This window comes from Orcinus orca, chromosome 6, assembly GCF_937001465.1.
Source record: "Orcinus orca chromosome 6, mOrcOrc1.1, whole genome shotgun sequence".
Taxonomy (NCBI): Eukaryota; Metazoa; Chordata; class Mammalia; order Artiodactyla; family Delphinidae; genus Orcinus; species Orcinus orca.
In genome coordinates this window covers 118,857,616-118,868,323 of record NC_064564.1, presented here as the reverse complement: position 1 = coordinate 118,868,323, position 10,708 = coordinate 118,857,616, and the positions used below count along the sequence as shown (strand labels likewise).

The 10,708-nt window shown below is 60.9% G+C and overlaps 1 protein-coding gene across 3 annotated transcripts in view; it reads left to right on the top strand.

Annotated features, from left to right (window-relative positions):
* The first annotated feature begins 38 nt into the window (after positions 1-38).
* ADAMTS13 (ADAM metallopeptidase with thrombospondin type 1 motif 13) overlaps positions 39-10,708 on the top strand; it is a 32,090-nt gene continuing 21,420 nt past the window's right edge. For 2 of the 3 annotated variants that reach the window (XM_033415316.2, XM_033415317.2), the window contains exons 1-9: positions 39-359; positions 1,088-1,391; positions 1,762-1,828; positions 5,468-5,643; positions 7,542-7,625; positions 7,898-8,022; positions 8,144-8,290; positions 9,645-9,785; positions 10,375-10,537. In XM_033415316.2, coding sequence (XP_033271207.2) covers positions 298-359; positions 1,088-1,391; positions 1,762-1,828; positions 5,468-5,643; positions 7,542-7,625; positions 7,898-8,022; positions 8,144-8,290; positions 9,645-9,785; positions 10,375-10,537 — 1,269 coding nt within the window. In that variant the 5' untranslated portion in view covers positions 39-297. The remainder of the gene's footprint in view (positions 360-1,087; positions 1,392-1,761; positions 1,829-5,467; positions 5,644-7,541; positions 7,626-7,897; positions 8,023-8,143; positions 8,291-9,644; positions 9,786-10,374; positions 10,538-10,708) is intronic. The other variant, XM_033415314.2, reaches the window with a different exon arrangement.

Genomic DNA, 10,708 nt, shown 5'->3' with positions numbered 1-10,708 from the left:
AACACCGAGGCCCGGCCGGTGGAGGGCGGGGCCGGCGGCCGCCAGGGGGCGCTGGACGGCCGGGCCTGGGAGCGGCGGGTGCGAAGCGGACTCACAGGGACCCCGGGCAGCTGTCTCCCGCCCCGGGGTCCGAACCCGGCCCATCTTCCCTACGCGGCGGGGAAACTGAGGCCCAGGGACGGGAGGGAGCAGCCCAGGTCGCACAGCCTGCTTTCCCAGGGCCGTAGTTCAGCAGCATCCGATAACAATAATAAGCACTGTAACAAGTGTTGAACTGTATTATTTTGTGTGACAACAATGATAACAGGTTACTTGCGCACCATGCCTTGGCTCTGGCAATACCTGGATCAGCGACACAGGTGAGGCCTCCACTTCCCCAAAGCTTCCATCCCAGGCTCTGTACGTGCGTGGGGGCCTTCAGGGAAATACAAATGCTAAATCAACAATTGTGGATAGTAGTAACTGCGACGAAGATGATGAAGTGAGATACAGTGGTACGGACTTGAGGAGTAAGGCTACCCAACAAAATGCAGGACGCCCAGAGAAATAGGAATTTCAGATAAAGAATAATTTTGAGTATAAAAATGTCCCATATATTAGCTGCAATTTGGGGGGCATACTTAACACCAAAAAAAAAAAAAAAAAGCATCGTTTACCTGAAATTCAAGTTTCGCTGCTGTCCTAATTTTTATTTTCTAAATGTGACACCTTTCCCTGGGGGGCCACTTAGATGGTGCCACGAGGGAGGTGACATTTGAGCTGAAACTAGAGCAGCAAAGCACTGGGCGTATTTGAGGAACGGAAAGCAGGCTGGGGGGGGGGCGGTGGCTGAAGGTCTGTGAGCAGTGTGGGGATGGCTGGGGAGGCAGGCAGAGGGCTGGTGCCACCGTCCCGGTTCTGTGGGCAGCCGTCGGCTACAGGCACAGAGCAGGCAATAGCTGAGAGGGAGGGAATGAGGACAGGAGAGCGGGAACGGGTCATGGAAAGCAGGGTGTCCATAGGAAGCAGGTGTGATGGTGCCTCAGCCAGCCGGGAGACACAGTCACACAGATGGGAGATGAATCCCACCCCCGCTCTGTGCTCCCAGGCGCAGGACCGGTGGCTGTGCTCTGAGCCAAGGCCCAGCCCAGCCCAAGGCCGGGCGGCGCGGGAGGAGCCTGCAGGCCGCCCAGCCCCTCGGCCCCTGCCCTGGGAGGAAGCGCTCACGAGTAAACACTGCCTCACCATCCAGCCCAGCGGGTCTGTCGCATTCCACGCCGGCCAGATCGCAGTCGCTCTCCCTTCCTGGGAGGATGAGTAAGCTTCGCCTCCAGGGGAGATGTGTGCGGGCAATTCTCATCTCTGTGCCCCTCATCCTCCTGGGCTGCTGGGGACTCCCTGATTTCCGGCAGGTGGGTGGACCCGAGGGCTGCGGTGCTGGGGGAGCCCCGAGAGCTGGGAATCTGGGCTCCGCTGGATGCTGAGGGCGGGTCCCTGGGGGAGAAGCGGCTGCCCGACAGCCCTTGGGCCAAGTGGGAGGAAATCCGAACTTGGGGTTCAGGGGCTGAAGTGGGCTCACTGGAGAGGGAGTTGGCCTCGGTACTGTCCACCCACCTGTTGAGGGGCAGACCCGGCTAGGCGGTGTGAGTGGCTTGCCTCCTCTCCATCCTGGGCCCCCTCTCCATCCTGGGCCCCTTCTCCCCCCCACCCCCCCACCCCCGCCTGCTCCTCTCCCACACCTCCTTCTCCCTCGTCTTCCCTCACTCATCCTTTCTCCCACAGCAGTTTCTTCAGGCTTTGGAGCCAGAGGAAGTGACCGCTTACTTTGGCCCTGATGTTGCCTCCGAAGGTACTTGTCCTGGCGTCTTCCTTGCGAGGGGAGTTTCTCAGAGCCTGCAGGGGGCATCTCACCCTTGGGTCAGGGACCTTGGCTTTTCAGTGGCTCCGCTGAGAGGAAGTCAGAGCTGCTGCTGTCACCCCGTTAATTAGTTCTGTTACTTCCTGCCAAGTCGATGAAGACTGGTCTGGGTGTCCTGGGCCGGGCTGGGGTTGTGACCCTGGGATTCTGCTCAGTATCTCAAGGGAACGGGCACTAATTAGCTGGTCTCTTCCACCCCTGGGCCTCCCTTTGGGCTGACTGACTGTCAGGAACTCTTGCAGTTTCTGGCCAGGATGTAAACATTTATCTTTTCTGTGAGACACAAGAAGGGCGCTGGGTCAAGCTCCAGCCAAAGCCTTTTCCTGTCGCTCGTGGACCGTGTCTGTGGACTTCTCCATGGTGCCAGCCCCCTTTCCAAGTAGGGCCATTGGTGATCCAAAGGCAGGTGGGGACCAGAGGCAGGGTAGGCTAGTGGTCAGAGCGGAGGGAATTAGGGGTGTCACTCGTGCCTGCCTTCTCTGTGCTCGGGGCCAGATGCACGCTGAGCAATGGCTGGGGTCGCGCTGCGGGCAGGGGGAGCTGTGCTGGAGGGCCGAGCAGGGGGGAGTGAGGGGCCTCCTATCTCCCGCAGTGCCCCGATTCGACGTGGCCCCGCTCACCTGCGTCTGTGAGCCCGAGCATGAGGCCGAGGACGGGCGCGGGGGGCTGCCCTGCAGGGCCCCGAGCTGCTCTCTGGCAGCCCTGGGACGGCTCTTCTGGGCCTCCTTGCCACCTCCTTCACCAGTGAGCGTGTGGTCAATGCCTCCCTCCGGCTGCTGGGGGCCCCCCACCCCTGCCTCGCGGGAGGCCTCGCCCTGCTGCCCCCAGACGCAGCGTCCAGGCTCACCTTCTGCTTGGGCTGTGTGGTGAGTGGGCGCCCAGGCCGGCAGCAGGGGGAGGTTGTGCCGTGGGGACCCCAGTGGGGCAGAGATGCCTCCGAGCCCCCGCTGCACAGCCAAACGTGAGCGCAACACCACTTAGCCAGACTCTGACGCCATGGGGGCCTGTTCCTTGGAGGCTCAGAAAAGCCAGCTGAGTTTCCCAAGGCCACCCAGCTAGCAGGCGGCAAGCCCGGGGAACAGGGAACGGAGAGAGGGTGGGCTTTGCAGTCAGACCTCTGAGCTCAGACTCCAGCTCTGCGCCTTAGTACAGGCGACCTTGGGCCAGGCACTCCCTGGACGTCAGCGTCGTCACTGATGGGACTTCCCAGGTGGTCCAGTGGTTAGGACCCGGCGCTTTCACTATGGGAGCCCGGGTTCGATCCCCAGTCGGGGAACTAAGATCCCACAAGCTGCGAGGCCAAAAAAAAAAACAAGAAAGAAAGAAAAGAAAGATTAAGAAAGAAAGGAATGGTGAAGGCAGCAGCAGTGGCCTTTCGGGTATCTTTGGGGATTGTCACACGTTGTCACGATGCACCACTGAACGAGCCAGAGCCGTTTATATCACAACCACCCGCCTCCCCGCCCCATTCCGGGGTCAGGAGGCCCAACCTGGGTTGGAACAGATGCCGCTCAGGGCCCATCTGGTGACAGGCAGTGCTGTTCATTAGTGCAGGCCTAGCTGGTCCCTCAAGACCCCCTCCATTCTTGCACACGTGGGGCCCCGCCAGGATCCTTACCAGGCCCTGCAGACTGGGGCCGGGAGGGCTTGTGCGTGACGGGGACTGGAAGCGTGGCTGGGGCCCTGGCAGCAGGTGGTGGGCAGCGAGCGCAGCCCACAGAGGGCATGGCTCCCCCACTGTTCCACACAGATGGGCTCTCGGACCTTGGACTTGGGCAGGAGCCCTTGGAGGAGGCAAGTCCATGCCTGGTGCTGTGATGGCCCTGCATGGGGGATGGGGCTGTGTGCACCAGGCAGCTCTGTCTCCTCCAGGAGGGCGACATCCTGGTGGGTGCAGACGGATTCTATATCCAGCCGTTGAGGAGGTGGCACCGGGAGCTGGTGCCTCCCTGGGGTGGTGCCCAGCCCCACCTGCTCCACAGGCCCGCCCCCAGGGCACCTACGGTTCCAGGTACAGCTCCTGGGAGAGGGAGGGTGGAGCTGTGTCCAGGACAGCTCTGCAGGAGGGACCAGCTCTCCTGATGCCTGGGCCCAGCTCCACCAGCCACCTTTGTTAGCACGCAGGGGAGTGCCCAGCTCACGGGGCAGGCCAGGAGAACACGTGGCCACCAGCCGTGGCCCCAGGCCGTCTGCTTGGTGGGCAGGTAGACCTCCCGCCTCTGAACAGCCATTCACAGTTGACAAAGCGTGTTCACAGACGTGCGCCGTGGAGCCTCGGGCGGGCCGAGGTCAGCGGTTCCTGGTAGATCCGATGCTGCAGACGGGAATCCAGAGGCCCAAAGATGGGAGGTGGCTGCTGCAGGCCTCCAGGACGGCTCCAGGGCGTGGGCAGGACCAGGCCGGCTCTGCCGCCAGCACGCCCGATCACGCCTTCCCCAGGCTGCGCCCGGCTGCAAGCGGGGTGTGGTCCTGGGCTCTTCTTGCCGTCTCGGGGTGACCCCCTGCTCCAGTGTGCGCCCAGCATGGGGCTTTGGGGTGGCCAGAAGGACATAAAAGCCACACAGCAGCTGATGTCTCCTGGTCTTGCGCTGCCCCGAATGCCCAGGCAGCAATGGGATCTGGGCCCGAGGGCTGGAATGAAACGTCTCCACCTGAGACGGCCATCCTCCCAAGACCCGGCCGCCTCTCCCCCGTAAGCTGGACGAGCTGTCCGTTCTAACGGTCACAACATGAATGACATGCGAGAGCTCGGGGCCTCTCACCCTCTGAGAGTGTTTCCTCCCGAAGAGCTGGGAGGACCAGGATGCCCCAGATGAGTTGGTGGGTGTCCAAGGGCGTGAAACCGGGGTGCTGAGAGCCCGGCTCTAGGAGGGCCAGGGCAGAACTGCTCAGTCAACATAGAAAACTAGCTATGGTTACCAAAGGGGGAGGGGGGAAGGATAAATTAGGAGTTTGGGATTAACAGATACACCCTACTGTATATAAAATAGATAACCAACAAGGTCCTACTGTATAGCACGGGGAACTATACTCAAGATTTTGTAATAACCTTGGACTTCCCTGGCAGTCCAGTGGTTAAGACTGTGCGCTTCCAATGCACGCAGTGCGGGGTCGATCCCCGGGCGGGGAACTAGAATCCCGCAAGCTGTGCAGCACGGAGGGAAAAAAAAAAAAAAAAAGATTTTGTAATAACCTATAAGGGAAAAGAATCTGAAAAACAATAGACGTATACGTATATGTATAACTGAATCACTTTGCTGTACACCTGAAACTAACACAACATTGTAAATCAACTCTGCCTCAATAAATATATAAACAAATAAATAAACCAAATGCTTAGCCAATTAGTGATTAAAAAACAAAAAAGAGGAACCGCTCCCTCAGTCTCCCTGTGCCGGGAGACGGGCCCTCTCTGGCTCCCCACATGCCCTGTGAGAAAGCGAGGGTCGGCCCGTCCACGCCCTAATCCCCAGAGTAAGCGGCGCATCCCCAAGCCCAGGAGTGCGGGGTGATGGAGGGGCCTGGCCATGGAGGCCGCGAGGTCAAAGCCACATCTCACCTGCTCTCTAGGACCCTGGCTCTCGGCCCTGCCCCCCGCCCCGCCAGGCCGTCCTCCCGCCCCTCGCCCGCGGAGACAGGCTGTCAGGAGCCTCCTGCACCTGGAGCTGCTGGTGGCCGTGGGCCCCGACGTGCACCGGGCTCACCGGGAGGACACGGAGCGCTACGTGCTCACCAACCTCAACATGGTGAGTGCTCGCGTGGGCAGCGGGCTCTGTGGGCGGCGCTGACCTGGCGAGGCTCAGGGTTCCGGGGAGGCGGTGGCTGTCCTCAGAGACCACAGCCAGCCCGTCCTCGGGAGCCTCTGGACACAGCGCTGCGCCCGGGGCTTGTGCAGAGCGCCAGTGAGCTGTCTCGTCTGGGGGGCTGAGCTCAGTGTGAACCTGAGGCTGGGGTCACGCTTGGGGCTCGGGGCCCTGGGGTGGGGAGGGGCGTGATCTCTCTCCCTTACCCCACTGGGGAGTGCAACCCCCAGCCTCTTGCTACTTGGGTCCCTTCGCCCAGGGACCCTCAAGCCTGGCCTCTCCCCCAACGTCCCTTTGATCCGTGGGCATGTTGGCCAGCCTGGCTGCCCCACACCAGGCTCTCCCAGCGCCCTTCTTGTGGGTCCCCCCATGTCTGCAGGCCTCCCCTTCCTTGGCTTCTAGGGGTAATGGTGGGGCAGGAAGCACAGCTCCCACTAACCATTACCTCAGAGAAAAAGAGGCAGCACAGAAACAGGTGACTGCAGCACCTGATGACACATTCAGCCTGACGGGCTGTGCCCGGCCACGAGCGCATTCACGTGTGAAACACACATACACGTGTTCTAAGGCGGCCACGTAAGTCTCCATAACGTCAGGAGATTAATATCACCACCGGCAGCGGCAGGGCCGGCATTGCCCCCCCTGGTAAGTTGGCCCCGGAGGGCAGGCAGCCATCCTAGGACGTGGGGTCCTTAGTACCATCTTGTCCCCGGCCTCAGGTATGCCCAGCTATTCCGGACAGGAGGAAAAGGTCCCCCTATCTCAGAGCCCCAGGCCCTCCGACACCTCTCCTTTCCCATGTGTTCTCTGGGCCTCGCTCCCTGGAGGGAGTCTGGGTCCCAGAGGCCACACCCATGCAGCCAGACCCCTGGAAAAGCTGGCTCAAGTCCAGGACAAGCCTGCTTGGGTTTCCACCTGCCGACTCCAGAGGTGGAAAATATTCCCTCTAGGTCACTTGAAGGCTACTGTTTTCAAGTTTTGGGGGTCCCCCCCCACCTCGAATATGCTGAAATTTGGTAATCGAACCACACTCCCTGTGGTCATTCAACATGTTTTATGAGGGCCAAGGATGGTCAGGTGGTAGACTGAAGCCTGGCTCCTGCCCAGATGGTGTCAGTCGTGGTAATGGCCAGTGGCATGACTGGGCACCCACCTCGTGCCAGCCGCACTGTTCCTAAGTCTGCCAACAACCATGGAAGGCTTCCTCTCCATTTTACAGGTGAGGAAACTGGGGTCCTGAGCTTAGTAGACAGGATCCCGAGCGTACAGGTAGGAAGGGGCGGAGCCTGGTTCAGACTCAGGTCAGCTGAGGCCGGTGGTACCACGTCCTCTCTCCTGGGCGCCACGCCTCATTTAGAGGACAAGCTGGTGCGAGCAGTGCAAGTCGACCACAATTAGCATCTCGGCAGATGTACTGGGAGAGCTGGGAGCCTGGTGGGCGGAGCCTTCTCATTCGGGTGCCCAGGAAAGGGCTCACGGTGGGGCTGCCCCTTGGAGATGAGCAGTTTAAGCGAGCAGAGGTGAGAGAGGTGTTTCAGGCAGGTGGACAGATGAGAAAAGACAAGGTAAATCCAGTCCGAGAGAAGCCGTGTTTGGAAGGAACGTTCTAGACTAATGGCAGTTACTCGCATCCCGTTGTTTCGGGGTTTCTCTGTGTCGGCTAACCTTCCTTCTGACTGTCTCTATGGCTGGCTCCCAGGCCCAAGAACTAGCATTTCGGGTGCCCTCCCTGCTGATGAAGCTTCCTCTCCAGGCAACCCCACCCCCACCCCCGCCCCGGGCCCCTGGAAGTCAGCAGCGCCCACGCACACGTATCACCTCTCCCGCCTGCCCTTCCACAGGGGTCAGAGCTGCTTAGGGACCCATCCCTGGGAGCTCAGTTCCGAGTGCACCTGGTGAAGACGGTCATCCTGACGCAGCCCGAGGTAGGCGCTGAGCTGGACGCGCAGTCGCTGGGAAACCGGTTTCCGCCTGCGGATGCGCACAGAGCCGTGGGGGTGGTGGCAGGGCTTCCCGCCAGCCGGGCCTGGACCTGAATTCCAGCTCTGCCCTGGCACGCGGCACTGCTGAGCGTCAGTCTCATCATCTGTAACGTGGGACAGTAACAGGGTTGTTATGAGGACTGAGGTGGCAGCAGTGTCCCGCGCCCTGCTTGGGGTGGATGCCCTGAACGTGCGCTCTGTTCCCGGTCCCTCAGGATGCTCCGAATATCACAGCCAACATCACCGCATCCCTGCTGAGCGTCTGTGAGTGGAGCAGGACGGTCAACCCTGAGGATGACACGGATCCCGGCCATGCTGACCTGGTCCTCTACATCACCAGGTAGCCGAGCTCCCCACTGGCGTGCCAGCCTGCCGGGGAGCTGCTCCCACTCTCTGCAAAGGTAGCCCGGCGGTGGGCAGGCACCTTAGCACTGCCCAGCTAGCTGTTCTCTCCTCCTGAGGTTTGACCTGGAATTGCCTGATGGGAACCGGCAGGTTCGGGGGGTCACCCAGCTGGGTGGCGTCTGCTCCCCCTCCTGGAGCTGCCTTATCATTGAGGATACCGGCTTCGATCTGGGGGTCACCATCGCCCATGAGATTGGGCACAGGTAAGAGGCCCCAACCCCTGTCCCCAAGCTCCGGACAAGGACGTGACCTGGGCCCCCAGGAGGGGAGGTTATGGCTGGCAGTGGTCCCTAGAAGAGCCAGCTGGAGGAGCCTGTACTCTTGACCCCAACGGACTAGGGAGGGTGGGCGGGGGCAAGGGCTGGGAAATCTGATATTTCTTCATTACCGAAGGATTAAAAGAAAAAAAATTTTTTTTTCAAAATACGAGGAAAACAAACTTAGGAGCTAAAAAGTAATTTTTGTAGGAAATTCAGGTAAAGGAAAAGCCGGCTGCAAAAATTATCCCAAATCCCACCACTTAGAGAAAACGTCCATCTTTTCTTTACACACACACACATAATATTTTATTTGTAAATTTGGGAGTATGCTGTATATTGGTTAACTGCTTTTTTATGTAACAATATATCCCAAACATTTCTCCCAAACATTCTCTTAAAACATATATTGGTTTTTTTCGTACGCACCAGAATTTACTTAATTCTCCCCTCTTGTTAGATATTTAGGTTGTTTCCAGACTCTTCCTGCTACGACTGCTATACATTCTGCGGGCAAATCTGTGCTGCTATGTATTATTCACCCGGAGTGGAGGGTTTCTTTCCTTTTTGATTTTTAGCCTTTTAATTATGAAAGTATATACCTGCTTGCTGTAAAAATTCAGAGTACAGAGACTCCTGAAGTGAAAAGTGGGTGTCTAACTTCCTTGCCCACCAGCCCCGCGCCCACCCGCAGGCCTTTCGCCCCCCCCCCCCCCCGAGAGTGCTGAGGGGTTCCCACACCCACCTCCACGGGCAAGGCTGGGGCTCCTATCCCCACAGCAGCCCACGGCTGCGCACCTTCGCTCTCAGCTCTGCACCTCCGTCTGACCTCTCACCCATCTGGCCCACCACCCATCACAATTCCTCCATCTATCTTGTTTGGAGGAGAAAGAGGAATTGAAAACCATTGCCTTCCACTGGGAGCAGAAACTTTGGCCAGAGGTCCGACCTTTTCACGTCACCAGTACACATTCAGTTGGTGCTTTTTACACACCGAGCCGCCCCCAGGTCAAGAAAGCTGTCAGCAGTAGAGCCCCAAAGGCCCTCGAGCCATGGCCTCCCACGCTCAGAACACCGTGGATGAGTCTGGCCTAAACATTTTTCAAGCCTTTTGATATGTATTAGCCAAAAGAGGCGGGGGCCACCGGGCCGGCCCAGCGCTCCCTCGGGCGGGAAACTGAGGCTGGGCGCCTGCGCGACGCGGCCCACCGCCGGGTTAGCTGGTGGCGGGGCCAGGGCGACCCCTGCGAGGGTGGGGGGACCCTGGCCACCGCCGGCCTCAGCGCCGCCGCCTCCGCAGCTTCGGCCTGGAGCACGACGGCGCGCCGGGCAGCGGCTGCGGGCCCAGCGGCCACGTGATGGCTTCCGACGGCGCCGCGCCCGCCCGCGGGGGCCCGGCGTGGTCCCCCTGCAGCCGCCGGCAGCTGCTGAGCCTGCTCAGGTAGCTGTACCCGCCCCCCGGCACCGCCCCTCCCCGAGCGCCTCTCCTTCCCGTGCCCGGACCCACCCCTCCATCTGCCCTCAACCCTGTGCCCACTTCCGCGGCGTCCCCGCGCCCACCTCTCCACGGGCTCCCAGCACGTCTCAGGAGGCACTCCTACATCCCGCCTCTGCCCACCCGTCCCGCCCTCACCTCCTTCCGGCGTCCACCCCTCCATCTCTGCCCCCGCCCCGCCCCCGCCAGCCCATCCCTCTGGCTGCGCCCATCCCGCCCGCGCGCCACCTCCCTCCTTTCCATCGCCTCCCGCCCCTGTGCCCACCGCTCGGTTCTCCCCTGTCCACTTCCATCCCCTCGCAGACCCACTTCTCCAACCTTCCCCGCCCCCTGCATCTGCCCCTCCATCCCCTCTCCTCCCCTAGGCTCGAGCCTTGTCCTAGCCCAGGGTCAGCTCTTGGTGGGGCACACGGGCTGAGAACGCCCATCCTCGCCCACCCGAACCCGCCGCTTTAAACGCCCCCGCTTCCCGCGCCTACTCCATCCCGCGCCCACCTGCTGTCCGCCCCGGGCCTGAGCCGCGGCCTTGTCGCAGCGCAGGACGGGCGCGCTGCGTGTGGGACTCGCCGGGGCCGCAGTCCCAGCCCGCGGGGCGCCCTTCCGAGGCGCACCCTGGCCTGTACTATGGCGCCGACGAGCAGTGCCGCGTCGCCTTCGGCCCGACGGCGGTCGCCTGCACCTTCCGCAGGGAGCACCTAGTGAGTCCAGCAGTGGGTGATGCGCACCGCTCCTCGCCCCCCCCCCCCCCGCCCCTCCGCATCTCTCTGTCCGCTCCTGCCCCCTGCGCGGTGTGAGACCCCACTGGCCCAGACTGTCCGGTGCCGCTCGAAATTCTCAATTTTTGAACAAGGGTGCCCACATTTTCCTCT